General features: G+C 41.9%; 1 protein-coding gene across 1 annotated transcript in view; it reads left to right on the forward strand.

Annotated features, from left to right (window-relative positions):
- Positions 1–16,184, forward strand: part of LOC122939448 (cytidine monophosphate-N-acetylneuraminic acid hydroxylase-like) — a 239,859-nt gene that overhangs the window by 87,715 nt on the left and 135,960 nt on the right. The window contains exons 4-5 of the mRNA XM_044295519.1: positions 13,378–13,487; positions 15,720–15,910. Coding sequence (XP_044151454.1) covers positions 13,378–13,487; positions 15,720–15,910 — 301 coding nt within the window. The remainder of the gene's footprint in view (positions 1–13,377; positions 13,488–15,719; positions 15,911–16,184) is intronic.

Genomic DNA, 16,184 nt, shown 5'->3' on the forward strand with positions numbered 1-16,184 from the left:
AGGGAACTAAGTATACATCCATTTTATCTATATTGTGTCACCTTATCCACCCCCTGATGATCCTTGTTCTTAGGTGAAACACGTAGTTTTTTTTTTGGCTTACATAAGTATCGGTATCCGATTATCTGTGGTGTGCCGAACTTAATTGATATACTTATATATTTTTGAAACATCTCTTTGTTTATCTAAACTTGTATGTTAGATCCCTTGTTGATAGGGTTTTTAACAGGGATTCTCAAGGATTAGGCACGGGGACAGGGAACCTCCACCATCAGGGGGTGACCCTGGGCTTAGGCTAGACTAGGGTATTACAGGGATAGCAACCCCTGTGGTACCGATCAGCCTCCATTTTCTTCATCCTTTTTTTCCCCGCTGCTTCATCAATTATATGTTCCCTTAGGGCAGTGGTCGGCAAAGTGCGGCTTGCGAGCCACAAGCGGCTCTTTAGACATTTCTATGCGGCTCTTTGGTGCGCAATAATCGAATCGCGAATAATCTAATCGCGAATAATCTATAAATGCAATTTTGCGGACCTGAAAATTATATATGAAGGGGCACATAACTGGCTTTGTGTGTGAATTTTTTTTTACTACTGTCTGAACTCTGAAACAAGTGCTCTCCTATTGATGATATGGCCAGCCTCTGTACTCACTGTCACTATGAATGCACTGCAGCGAGCGGCTTCCGGTGCAGCTACATCACTTCCGGGTATAGACTTTTTTGTCCGGGTATAGAAAAGTGTCAGAACACCGGCCCGCTCGCTGCAGTGCATTCATAGTGGAAGTGAGTACAGAGGCTGGTCATTTTATCAATAGGAGAGAGCTTGTTTCAGAGTTCAGACAGTCGTAAAAAACTTTACACACAAAGCCAGTTATGTGCGCAGTTTAGGACACATGAGGGGACACATAGGGCCATGAGGGGGACCAGCATAAAATGCTATACGTGTGTCTTATGCTGGCCCCCCTCATGGTCCTATGTGTCATAGCACACATCCCCTGCCTGTAACAGTGCCATCCACAGATCCACCCCACAATAACAGTGCCATCCACAGATCCACCCCATAACAGTGCCATCCACAGATCCACCCCATAACAGTGTCATCCACTGGTCCCCCATAAGTGTCATCCACTGGTCCCCCATAAATGTCCTCCACAGATCCCCCATAACAGTGTCCTCCACAGATCCCCCATAACAGTGTCCTCCACAGATCCCCCATAACAGTGTCCTCCACAGATCCCCCATAACAGTGTCCTCCACAGATCCCCCATAACAGTGTCCTCCACAGATCCCCCATAACAGTGTCCTCCACAGATCCCCATAACAGTGTCCTCCACAGATCCCCCATAACAGTGTCCTCCACAGATCCCCCATAACAGTGTCCTCCACAGATCCCCCATAACAGTGTCCTCCACAGATCCCCCATAACAGTGTCCTCCACAGATCCCCCATAACAGTGTCCTCCACAGATCCCCCATAACAGTGTCCTCCACAGATCCCCCATAACAGTGTCCTCCACAGATCCCCCATAACAGTGTCCTCCACAGATCCCCCCCCCATAACGGTGTCCTCCACAGATCTCCCCCCCCCCCATAACGGTGTCCTCCACAGATCTCCCCCCCCCCCCCCCCATAACGGTGTCCTCCACAGATCTCCCCCAGTTTCAGAAATGACCTCTATTACCACTGCTATCACCTGCAAATTATGTTCTGTAGGGCTGCTACTGCTGCTGCCACCTCCATCCTGCCACAATCATGCCACCATCATGCCAGTGCTATGACCTGCCAACCATTATTTTCTGTACGTCTGCTGCTGCAGCCTCCATCATGAAACCGCCATTATCATTCCACTGCTGCGATCTGCCAACCATCATGCTACCGCTGCGACTTAATGCCAACCATAAATGTTCTACACAACTGCTGCTGGTTCCATCGTGCCACCCTGCCATCATGCCACTGCTGTGGCCTGCCGACCATCATTTTCCATAAGGCTGCTGCTGCCTGCCAACATGTACGATATGGCTGCTGCTGCAGCCATCGCTGCTCCTCGCTGCTAATCCCCTACTGCCACCACTATTAACACAAAGCATCTACCATCACTATCACTACTACTATTACTACTATTACCCATAGACAGCCGTTCTACTGCCTTGTACTTTCCACGCTATGCTGCTTCTGCTGCCACTACTATTGCGGCTGGATGCCACTATATCCGTACCCTTTCCACATCTGCACTGCTGCTGCTCTCATTTAAAATTGAGAATTACTTGTGCATGTCGTATGGGCAGGCATTTTGACCCTGTCAAGGTATAATTTGCAGATGCTTGGTCCCCTAACCAATTTATTTATTTTTATCCCATAACACAGTGTGTATTTAACCCCTTGAGTACCGAGCCACTTTTCACCTTAAATTCCAGGCTAATTTTTGCAAATCTGACATGCGTAACTTTATGTGGTAATAACTTTGGAACGATTTTACTTATTCAAGCCATTCTGAGACCTTTTTTCTGATGTCACATTGTACTTCATAAATTTGAGTCAATATTGTTCACCTTTATTTATGAAAAAATCCCAAATTTACCCAAAATTTTGAAAACTTCACAATTTTATAAATTTCTATTTCTCTGCTTTTAAAACAGAAAGTGATACTTCATAAAATATTTATTACTTCACATTTCCCATATGTCTGCTTTATGTTGGCATCATTTTGTATATGTTATTTTTTATTTTTATGACGTTAGAAGGCTTAGAAGTTTAGAATACATTTTTCAACTTTTCAACAAAATATCCCAAACCATTTTTAAGCACCAATTCTGTTATAAAGTGATTTTTAAGGGGCTTACATAATGTAAACCACCCATAAATGCCCCCATTTTAGAAACTGCAACCCTCAAATTATTCAAAACTGATGTTACAAACTTTTTTAACACTTGAGGTGCTCCACAAGAATTAAAGGAAAATGGAGGTTAGGTTTCAAAAATTTTGGGTCGATTTTTTTTATGTTAATACATTTTTTTCTTGCATCACAGCAAGGGTTAACAGCAAAATAAACTTCAATATATATTACTCTGATTATGAAGTTTACAGAAATACCCCATATGTGGCGTTAAAATGCTCTATGGTCACGTGACAGTGGTCAGAAGGAAAGAAGCGCCATATGGATTTTGGAGGCAGATTTTGCTAGAATGGTTTTTAGGATTAACTCAGAAAAATATATATATTGTTTGATGACGCAATGTATTGAATGGTTAACTAGATAAAACTCGCTAAAATATAACCTTTATTTGGTATCTCTTAAAATGATTGGGGAAATGTTTATATATCCTAAAATATATTCCTATCCACTTTGTTACTAAACCAGATGGACAGCTAGCAAACTGCAGGCTCCACTATCCACCTGGAGACTAGTGTTAATGTGGGGGAGGAGGAGTATATATTTAGTGCAAACAGCACATGTGGTTTATGATTGTCACCACCCTGAGTAGCTGGTAACTATGTTACCTAATATGTGCACCTGGACCTAGTGTTGTCGCTCATATCATTCAACAAACAAGCAGTCACCAATAGTCTCTCACACACTTCTATTTCACTGTAAACCTCTAGTGCTATCCCCCCACCAATTAACTAATGCTGGCTATGCCAAATTAGGTCAGGTTTAGCACAGGAAAAGAACGTGGCTTAAAATATACCTTTATTATTCAAGTAATGAGTATTAGTACAAAAAGTACCTATTAATTAACGATACGTGACGTAATCCCCTAAGGCAGGCATTCTCAAACTGGGCCCTCCAGCTGTTGTAAAACTACAACTCCCACAGTGCCCTGCTGTAGGCTGATACCTGTAGGTTGTTCAGGCATGCTGGGAGTTGTAGTTTTGCAACAGCTGAAGGGCCGCAGTTTGAGGATGCCTGCCCTAAGGGAACATATAATTGATGAAGCTGCGGGGGGAAAAAAGAATGAAGAAAAAGGAGGATGATCAGGGGACCACAGGGGATGCTATCCCTGTAATACCCTAGTCCAGGCATGCTCAACCTGCGGCCCTCCAGCTGTTGCAAAACTACAACTCCCATAATTCCCTGACAGCCTACAGCTTTCATCCTACAGAAGGGCATCGTGGGAGTTGTAGTTTTACAACAGCTGGAGGGCCGCAGGTTGAGCATCCCTGCCCTAGTCTATCCTCAGTTAAAAACCCTATCAACAAGGGATCTAACATACAAGTTTAGATAAACAAAGAGATGTTTCAAAAATATATAAGTATATCAATTAAGTTCGGCACACCACAGATAATCGGATACCGATACTTATGTAAGCAAAAAAAAGGAAATGCGCGTTTCACCTAAGAGCAAGGATCATCAGGGGGTGGGTAAGGTGACACAATATAGATAAAATGGATGTATACTTAGCTCCCTGTTCTGATACTGGGAAACATTAATCTTGGCTGGAATTGATTATGTCCTAAAAAGATCAAAGTTACATGTCACATGGACTATGGACCTGGTAAATCTCATAGTCAGCAAAGGCTTACCCTCTGTCATTGTGATGATTGACCCATGACTGATCTTATCGATGCGAAAAGCATCATGTTTAAAAGACGATATTTATTGATTCACCATATCTTAGTCCAGAGTATTTAAACATTATACCCCCTCTGAATGCATGAGAGTATTTTGGTACTATAATCCATATTAGCAATGCATGACTATAAAGATTCTCTATTTGGCACTGTGTATATTATGCAGCGTCAAACCTACTTTTGCTAACCCGAATGTCTGGCACTGTATTACTGTACTTTGTCATGCGCACTAATCGCGCCTCATTGTAACTTCCGGTTCGCCCATAGTCACCTTATGCGCTCCATGGTGCGTTCCATACCAGCAGGGGTGGCGAGCAGACACGTGATGTGTTCCACTGGTGCGCTTCATAGTACAGGAAGTGACGTAAGCGGCGTCCGGATATCAAACTACAAATAGGTAATAATTAGCCTGACAGCTCCCTTGGAACATCTTGTAACTATATCCTTGGCAGAATATAAGTAAGTACCGTCTATTGATTTCTCTACACCTGGAATCCTTATCTGTGACATAGTCCATGTGACATGTAACTTTGATCTACAGGGGCGTTGCTAGGGTTTCAAAAGATCCAGGGCACAAGCCCCAATAAATATGTTGCCCCCACCCCCCCCTTCCCGCACTTTGCTGTACTTGCTATACAGCAGCACTTACCTGTCATATCCAGGGCCTCCAGGTGACGTCTCCTCTCTGTCATCATCTTCTCTGTAGATCTTCTATCTCATCATCTTCTCCACTCGGTCTGGAAAACTTCTGTCAGCCGCCTTGTCTCTGCAGAGTGTGACAAACAGACATCTTAGCTTCCTCACATTCTATCATTATCCCCCAACTGGAGTCCTCACAGTCTTATCATGCTGTTTGCTGTGCCCCCCTTCCCCTTCCCAGGGGTGTAGCTATAGGAGGTGCAGAAGTAGCAGTCGCTATCGGGCCCAGGAGCCTGAAGGGGCCCAAAGACACTTGTGCCGCATAAGAAGACACACAAAGCACTGAGGGGAGGGGGGCCCAAGCTGAAGTCTTGCACCGGGGCCCATGAGCCTTTAGTTACGCCCCTGCCCCCCCAATACCCCTAAATACTATCTTGAAGAAACATTACTGCCCCCATAGTAATAGTGCTCCTCATAGTCCCACCAATAGTAATTCCCTTCTAGAATGCCCTCATAGTAACACTGCCCCAACCGTGATAATGCTCCTCAACAATGCCCCCATTATTAGAAGACCCCTCACAATCCCCAGTAGAAATAAGGCCCCCTATTGTTCCCCCAGTGGTAATAAAGCTCCTTACAGACCCTTCAGTAGTAATAAGACCCCCATAGTGCGCTTAGTAGAAATAAGGCGGACCTATAAGACCCTCCTATAGAGCCCCCAGTAGTAATAAGACCGCTTATAATGTCCCCTGGATCTGCAGTGCCCCCTGCAGTTATAATCCTCCCTCCACCATACAGTCCCATGTAAATAACATCACCTCCTCCCCAGCCGCCTCCAATTCACAATCCCATGTAAATATCACCCCCTAGGGCTACTTTCACACTTGCGTTCGTGAGGATCTGTCCTGTACTTGTACAGGAAGGATCCGCACCGATAATACAAACAAATGCATCCGTTCAGGACCGATTTGTTTGTATTAGATTTGAATTTCTAAGTCCCAATACGGATCCGTCCTGACTTACATTGAAAGTCAATGGGGGACGGATCAGTTTACAATTGCACCATTTTGTGTCAATGCAAAGGGATCCGTCCCCATTGACTTACATTGTAAGTCAGGACGGATCCGTTTGGCTCTGCAAGGCCATGCGGACCCAAAATGCTGCTTGCAGCATTTTGGGGTACGCCTCCAAAACGGAACGGGGGGCCGTACGGAGCCGAACGAATGCATTCTGAATGGATCCGCATCCATTCAGAATGCATTGGGGATAAACTGATGCATTTGGGGCTGCTCGTGAGAGCCTTGAAACGGATCTCACAAGCGGATCCCCAAACGCAAGTGTGAACGTAGCCTAAACATTAAGTCCCATGTACATAAACATCATTCCCCCCACCATCCACTTTCAACATACAGTCCCATGTAAATAACATCACTCCCTTCCCCAGCCACCTCAAGCACACAGTTTCATGTCAATAACATCCCTCCCTTCAGCCCTAACATACATCCCAGTTAAATAACTACAACTCCCAGCATTGCTCTGCCTCTCCCTTCACTTACCTCTCCTCATGTACAGACATCACCATTAGGCTCCTTCTCCTCTTCACTCCAGTCCAATCCTTCACTGGTCACATGATGGTGACATCATCCAGGTCATCCTATCACAGCCTGTTTTGCTGATCACATGACCTGTGATGTCACCACAGGTCCTTCAGCTCTTCCCAGTGTATTAGATTCAATTGTATTGCCATTCTATGTACGGCAATACAGTTGTATCTAGCAGGCAGGCAGGACATTCAGGGCATGGGACAAAACATCTGGGGCCCAGGCCCCGAATGTTTTAACCTAGCGACGCCCTTGCCAGCCAAGATTGATGTTTCCCAGTATTGATGTTTCCATCCCCTGATGATCCTTGTTCTTAGGTGAAACGCATATTTATTTATTTTTTTGCTTACATAAGTATCGGTATCCGATTATCTGTGATGTGCCGAACTTAATTGATATACTTATATATTTTTGAAACATCTCTTTGTTTATCTAAACTTGTATGTTAGATCCCTTGTTGATAGGGTTTTTAACAGGGATGCTCTAGGATTAGGCACGGGGACACGTTCTTTTCCTGTGCTAAACCTGACCTAATTTGTAACGTGATTCGGCTGAATCATTTGAATCCTTTTCTTCTGTGATATATCTATGCCAAATTAGCTTTGCTGGCTATAACATATTAGTTCTAGCTGTCTCATCCGCGCTATGAAAAATTCAGATATTACTGCTGTCCTATACTTAAACCCTCGACGCGTTTCTGAGGCAATTATTAAACATTAGCCTCTTCATCGGGAGCTTTTTTTTTTTCAGCAGCAGACAGACAAACATTCAGACATGCTGCACACTGTTAGTATCAAGCGTGCAGCACACAGAGACAAAGCCTGTGGTACTGGGATGGCCGTAACACGCCCACTCAATGTGCCTGTTTATGTAGACCTATTCCTGCCCCCTCTGGACTGTGTCAGCATTGCAGGATCCAATCAGCTTCGGGGGAATGTCAGGTCAGACACTCCCCTGTCCCACCTCTTCATTGCTGGAACACCAGAGGGTAAGTGATATATGAAGTGACTACAGGCGGCTCAAAAGACTCATACAGTGACTGTATAACCCCCCATACCAAGCCAAGGAATTAACTAGGGGTGTCACCTAAGCAGTTAACTATATTATCATCAGCTCGCTCACAGTGCAGATCGTACACATACGGATCAATTCTGCTATCTATTGTGCTCAATGCACGCACTACTATCAGAAGCAATATAGATATGTGGCACAGTGTGAACCATTACCTGACACCATTGGAAGACATGTCCTAACACATATATATTGGTCACTCGTTACGAGAAAAAAAAAATATATTCCCCAAAAAATAAAAATGTTTTTCTTTCCTTTCTTTTCCACTTCCTTTCCTTCCTACCTCTCTCTTTTTCTTTTCTTTTTTTTTTTTGCCACGCTTTTGCCAAGGCAAGGAGACCCCATGTATATGTAAAACTATTCAATATTTCAAACAGTGAATAGTGGACTTATTTCAGCGCATACATCAGAATTCTACAGGACAGTTACATACAGGGTCAATATACTTTAGATAAAACAGGCATAGGAAATAAATTCATTAGGCCCCAATGGTTTCACAGTTTGCACGATGAACATCCATTGGGCTTCCTTGCGTAGGAGGAGATTGTCAGTATCTCCTCCTCTGGGAGGAGTAACTGTCCTGTAGAATTCTGACATATGCGCTGAAATAAGTCCACTATTCACTGTTTGAAATATTGAATATCTTTTTATATACGAGGGGTCTCCTTGCCTTGGTAAAGGCGTGGCAAAAATAAATAGTGGAATCGTTTTTTTTTTGTTTTTTTTTCGTAACGAGTGATATACAGTGGATTTAAAAAGTCTACAGGCCCCTGTTAAAATGAAACAAAGATAAATAATTTCAGAACTTTTTCTACCTTTAATGTGACCTATAAACTGTACCACTCAATTGAAAAATTAACTGAAATCTTTTAAGTGGAGGGGGAAAAAAAAAACTAAAATAATGTGGTTGCATAAGTGTGCACACCCTCTTATAACTGGTGATGTAGCTATGTACAGAATTAAGCAATCACATTCAAAATCATGTTACATAGGAGTCAGCATACACCTGCCATCATTTAAAGTGCCTCTGATTAACCCCAAATAAAGTTCTGCTGCTCTAGTTGGTCTTCTTAGTCGCATCCCACAGCAAAAGCCATGGTCCACAGAGAGCTTCCAAAGCATCAGAGGGATCTCATTGTTAAAAGGTATCAGTCATGAGAAGGGTACAAAATAATTTCCAAGGCATTAGATATACCATGGAACACAATGAAGACAGTCATCATCAAGTGGAGAAAAGATGGCACAACAGTGACATTACCAAGAACTGGACGTCCCAACAAAATTGATGAAAAGACGAGAAGAAAACTGGTCTGGGAGGCTACCAAGAGGCCTACAGCAACATTAAAGGAGCTGCAGGAATATCTGGAAAGTACTGGCTGTGTGGTACATGTGACAACAATCTCCCATATTCTTCATATGTCGGGGCTATGGGGTAGAGTGAAAACCTTCTCTTACGAAGAAAAACATCCAAGCCAGGCTGCAAAAACACATCTGACGCCTCCCAAAAGCATGTGAGAAAAGTTGTTATGGTCTGATAAAACCAAGGTTGAACTTTTTGGCCATAATTCCAAAAGATATGTTCGGCGCAAAAACAACACTGCACATCACCAAAAGAACACCATACCCACAGTGAAGCATGGTGGTGGCAGCATCATGCTTAGAGGCTGGTTTTCTTCAGCTGGAACTGGGGCCTTAGTTAGGCTAGAGGGAATTATGAACAGTTCCAAATGCTAGCCAATATTGGCACAAAACCTTAAGGCTTCTGCTAGAAAGCTGAACATGAAGAGGAACTTCATCTTTCAGCATGACAACGACCCAAAGCATACGTCCAAATCAACAAAGGAATGGCTTCACCAGTAGAAGATTCAAGTTTTGGAATGGCCAAGCCAGAGTCGGGTGATCCGAAGAGGGCTGTGCACAGAAGATGCCCTCGCAATCTGACAGATTTGGAGTGTTTTTGCAAAGAAGAGTGGGCAAATTATCCCAAGTCAAAATGTGCCATGCTGATAGACTCATACCCAAATAGACTGAGTGATGTAATAAAATCAAAAGGTGCTTCAACAAAGTATTAGTTTAAGGGTGTGCACACTTATTCAACCATATAATTTTATTTCTATATGTTTTTCTTCCCTTTACCTAAAAGATTTTAGTTTGTTTTTCAATTGAGTGGTACAGTTTATAGGTCACATTAAAGGTGGAAAAAGTTCTGAAATGATTTATCTTTGTCTCATTTTTTTACATCACAGAAACCTGCCATTTTAACAGGGGTGTCTAGACTTTGTATATCCACTGTATGTGTTATGACATATCTTCCAATAGTGTCAGGTAATAGTTCACACTGTGCCCCATATCTATATTGCGTCTGATGGTACTTGCAGTGCGTGCATTGAGCACAATAGATAGCACAATTGATCCGTACGTGTACGATCTGCACTGTGAGCGAGTTGATGATAATATAGTTAACTGCTTAGATGACACCCCTAGTTAATTCCTTGGCTTGGTATGGGGGTTATACAGTCACTGTATGAGTCTTTTGAGCCGCCTGTAGTCACTTCATATATCACTTACCCTCTGGTGCTCCAGCGATGAAGAGGTGGGACAGGGGAGTGTCTGACCTGACACTCCCCCGAAGCTGATTATATCCCGCAATGCCGACACAGCCCAGAGGGGGCAGGAATAGGTCTACATAAACGGGCACATTGAGTGGCCGTGTTACGGCCATCCCAATGCTGCAGGCTTTGTCTCTGTGTGCTGCACGCTTGATACTAACAGTGTGCAGCATGTCTGAATGTTTGTCTGTCTGCTGCTGAAAAAAACACTCCTGATGAAGAGACTAGAACACTAGGTCCAGGTGCACATATTAGGTAACATAGTTACCAGCTGCACAGGGTGGTGACGATCATAAACCACATGTGCTGTTTGCACTACAGTGGAATCCCTAAAAAGTGACCCCATTTTGGAAACTACACCCCTTAAAGAATATATTAAGGGAGGGATTGAGCATTTTGATCCCCTAAGCATTTTACAGAATTTGGAAACACTTGGCTGTGAAAATGTTTTCTTTAGCCCCAAATTTTTCATTTTCACAAGGGGTAACAGGAGAAAAAGCACCCCATAATTTGTTACCCAGTTTCTCCTGAATACGGCAACACTCCATATGTGTTGGTAAACTGCTGTGGGGACACATGGCACAATTCAGAACAGAATTGTCACGGATGATGTTGCAGATAGCTGGAAGTTATGAATAAACGTCCGACTGGCTTAATCCCAAACTAAGGAGCATATAGGTGACCCCTATAAAACCCTAAGAGCTCACCCTGACTGCTAAGCACATACAAGGGTCTCAAAGGTAGACGATTGTATGCCCCCGTACCTAAGGCTGTTTGACACCTGAAAACCCTATAATAGTGAGGGGACACGACCACCGGCTCCCTGCACTTCATACGGAGGGAGTCAGGGTCACCTAGAATCAAGCCAGCAAGGAAACACAATACATGAAAGGACTTATCTGAACAACCAGCAGCAGAAGTCTCCAGCAGTGAACACTTCAATCCAGGAAGTAGTATAAACCGCAAAGTGAGGCAGTATGGGAGGGAATATAAAGGAAAGAGGATTAGTCTAAATAGGTGACACCTGGGAGAAGGAAATGAGATGAGAAAGTGAAACCAAAACAAAGAACATCATGCAATTGGTAGAGAAGGATGTCTGTCAGACCTTCTCACAGAAGTGGCGGTGACAGGAATGGAAGGAGAGCCAGATGGCTTTTGCAGCATAGATTTTAATGGATAGGTTTACGGGTGCTATTGTTTTTTGTTTTTTTTATGATTGTCTTATGTGGGGGTTCCTTTTATGCAGGATGAGGTGATGTTTTCATTGGTACCATTTTGGGGTACATATGACTTTTTCCCTATTTTTTACAAGTTTTTGAACTTTATTTTGGAAAAAGGATGCTTTACTTATTTTTTTACTTGAAACTTAAATTTTTTTGTAAAACATTCTTTTTTTTTTCTTAATTTTTTTGTCCCACTCTGGGACTGCAACTTTTGGGGGTATGATCCCATTTACAATGCATTACAATACTTCTGTTTTGTAATGCATTGGCAGTAAGTGTATTACTCAATGTATGTAATACACTTACAGCCTGCTTCCTGTGGATCTCACAGGCTGGATCTCATAAGCTCACAGGGATGGCAGCCACGATGCCAAAAGAAGGCATCGGGCTGCCGACCAAGCCATCGGGTCCCCGTCACAGCAGCGCGGGGACCCGATGGACACCCGTGACCCGTCAGGATACAGCAGTCAGCTATGAGGAGGAAAAATTAATAAAAAATAAAGGAAAATTGATAAGTTTTGCTTAAAAAGTGACGTATATCAGCAGTGGCTGTTGTTTGGTACTCAGGGCGGGTCCATTCTCTGGCACCACCAAATTCTTTAAAAATTGTACCACTGCACAGTACCATTGCCCTCATTGTACAACCTTTCACAGTAACGTCCAGATATGTGCCCCCTAATACAATCCACATTGTGCCCGCACACGGTAGTTATGCCCATATTGTTCCCCCTCATGGTAGTTATGTCCACATTGTGCCCCCTCACAGTATTTATGCCCTCATTGTAAAACCTTCACATTGTGCCCCTTTCATAGTAGTAATGTCCTATCTGTGCCCCTTTCATAGTAGTAATGTCCTATCTGTGCCCCCTTCACAGTGGTAATGCCCTGTTTATCCCCTTCACAGTAGTTATGCCCTCTCTGTGCCCCTTCAGAGAGGTTATGTCCTCTCTGTGCCCCTTCAGGGTAATTATGCTGTCTCTGTGCCCCTTCAGAGTAGTTATGGCCTCACTGCGCCCCATAACAATTATGTCCCATTACAGTAGTAATGCTATCTGTGCTCCAGCAGGCCATTTTTTTTTCTAAACTACATAAATCTGATCATCTCTCTGGGTTTTGAAATATGTCTATTCCATGTATTGCTTTCATTGCCTGCCTTAAAGGGATTGTCAAACAAAAAATATTCTACAGTTTTCAAACCAGCACCTGGATCAAAACACTTTTGTAATTGCATGCAATTAAACATGTAATATAGCTATTGAGTTATTCAATGAAAACAATCTGTAATCTGTATAGCACAACCTGCAGCTTTTTTTCTCATTTCTCAGTCCTCACTGAGAAGGAATCACATTCCATCCATCAACTGTCACCAGTTGCATCAGAAAGGACACACCCCTGAGAAAGAACTAATACACACACACCCTAAGCTGACAGCTTGAAATAAATCTAGCAGAGCAACTACAGCAATGAGTGGGGAGATCTATGGGTCCATTTGAGGTACAGGGCTGCTTCTATCAGCTTTGTTAGAAAGACGTTTTTACATTATTCATGAGATAAGCCCTTTAACATGGCTCGTTATGTATTGCACAAGATGTCAATAAATCACCTTGATGCATAACTATATGGAATTATTTATATAATTACACTATATTTCCTTGTTATTGTTCAGTCATTGAAAAGGGTGAAGACGATGGCATATCACTTGTTGAATTAAATCCACCAAATCCCTGGGATACTGACCCTCAAATTCCAAAGGATTTAGAAATTGGAGAACTTCAGGTAAGGTGTCATGGTATACAGTATGAGATGTCACATACACATGACATGCCCACTCTGCTCCAACATTAGCTTTTCCACAGAATTTGTCACAAGTCAGAAGAACATTCATGATAAATCTAGGGCTTTAATCACTTTTCTAGCATACTCTCTAGGGAAAGGTTTGGATATTGGTATCCAGAGAACCACTGATTAGCTTTCCAAATCAATTCTTGTTGAACCGAAGTGAAGAACAACACATAATTTACACCACATATAGCCTGGGGCTACATGGTGACTTTGGCCGCAACAAGCATTATGCAACCAAAGTGTAAAGTTGTCGCAACCATGATCCCAAAATTGCAAAAGAAAATCAGCACTGTTGGATTTTTTGCAATGCTGGGGTTTTGGCAATTTGTGATTCTAATCTGGCCAAAGAGTAAAGGAATAAAGTATTAAAGGGGTGAAAGTGCTCATGCATGAGATTAATATGGAATTAAAAAATTAATTTGTCCACATATTTGATGAGATATTTGCTTACCTCGACTGTTTTTTAATGTATTGTACAATATAAATGTATGCAAATGATTCTATGCTTAGGGGGACAATTATCAACTACTGTATGCCACAAAAAATGGTCTCAAAAAGTCATAACATTTAGCACAGGCCCTCACATACAAAATGTTGCCACTTTTGGGAGGTTTTGCGCCCCTCCTGCCACTTTTCAAAAAAGTAGGTGGAGTATTAGAATCTACACCAAGAAAATTATACCTGAAATCTACACCAGTTCCCTGGAACAGACCCGCATAGATGTACCCTAGTTATTACGAGGCTTGTGCCTTTTAATAATTGTAGCGCATTTAATGTCAGTGGGGAATAGATGAATGGTGCGTAAATGCCTTAATGAATGTTTTACTTTAAGTTTCAATTACTTACCATTTTCAAGTCCTCTATTTGCTGACATGAATTTATGTTATACATTCAAAGGCTTAAAGGGGTTGTCTGAGTGTTTTATACAAATGATCTTATCCTCAAGATAGGACATCAGTATCTGATCGGTGGGGGTCCGACTCTCTAAGCACATTAAAGGTATAATTTCATTACAGAACCAATAGAAAAAGACTAATGGGGTCATTTATCAAACTGGTGTCAAGTAGAACTGGCTTAGTTGCCCATAGCAAACAATCAGATCCCACCTTTCATTTTCCAACGTAGATGTAAAAAATGAAAGGTGGAGTCAGTTCTACCTTACACCAGTTTGATAAATGACCCCATTTGTCCATGAACTAAGTCTAGTTTTGCTGCTGACTTTTTACCTTCACTGGAAGCATATTGGGCACATTTATACAAAGTTCATTACAGAATTTTCCTTTTATAAAAAATGGTGCTAATATTATGGAACATGCAAATGGTTCAAGAACATAATACACGGATTATGCATCTTACTGCACAAAACATATTGGGGAAGATATATTAAAACTGGTGTAAATGAAAACTTAGCTTAGGTGCCCATAGCAACCAATTAGATTCCACCTTTCATTTTCCAAAAGAGCTCTGAAAGATGAAAGGTGGAATCTGATTGCTTGCTATGGGCAACTAAGCCAGATATCCTTTACGCCAGTTTTGATAAATCTTCACAATTTCCAATAAGGATGTAAAGAAAATTTTATCACATATGAAACCTATTCTGCATATTATAATGAAATAAGAAAAGTAATGTATTGTAAGAGTATTTTTAAGTACTTATTGGTTCTGTCCCCTTTAATACTGTCTCTTTTACATGGTAGGATGTAAGTATTGATTTGCCCTATCTCATTACAGCCTGGGATGTTGGTCATGTGTTATAACATGGTAGAAAGCAATGTGTTATAGCATGACCGACGGAGTCTCACTTCATATTGCAAGTTGCATATTTAGGCTAGTGATGTATTTACTTTTTATTATTCCGTATGTGATTTGTCTGTGATATATTTAATCACACTTACTAAATATATTTATTCACTTAGCCTCCGTAAGCTTACTCATTCTCAAATCTTTTGAATTCACGTTGTTACAAGCAAATACAAGGAAAATTCTTCAGAAGCAAACCCCTGATCTATGCAACATTTTTACAGATTTTAAATTCCCTTATATCCTAGGTATATACACTGTACTGTGGAAAAACTGTTTAGGTGGTCGTCTCAAAGAGATTTCACTGCACTTATAAACAAGGTGGTTTAGTAAAGAATAATGGTGACAAATGTCATGTTTTTATAGATTACCTATCTCACTCATGCCTGCATGGAGTTGAAGCTTGGTGAAACCTACATGGTTTTTGACCCCTGGCTGACCGGTCCAGCCTTTGCTCGAGGATGGTGGCTGCTTCATGAGCCTCCTTCTGATTGGTTGGAGAGATTGTGCAGGGCAGATTTAATTTATATAAGTCACATGCATTCTGATCATCTAAGGTATGTATGTTCGGATACCAAAAAAGATTTTCTAGAAATTTACCAACAGAGTTCTCATGAGAAAGATGCAAATTGAAAAATGAATCCTTTAAAATTAAATTTATCACAATCCTTTCTCTCCCCTACAACCCTTCAGTCCCTAGTGACATACTGATACAACATCTCACTGGATAGTCAATGGTGTAGCACCCAATCACTGTAAACCAATTGTTAAAGTGGTTTTGTAGTGTTAGGATATTTATGACCTATACTCTGGATTAGGCTACATTCACAC

The sequence above is a fragment of the Bufo gargarizans genome, chromosome 5 (assembly GCF_014858855.1).
Source record: "Bufo gargarizans isolate SCDJY-AF-19 chromosome 5, ASM1485885v1, whole genome shotgun sequence".
Classification (NCBI taxonomy): Eukaryota; Metazoa; Chordata; class Amphibia; order Anura; family Bufonidae; genus Bufo; species Bufo gargarizans.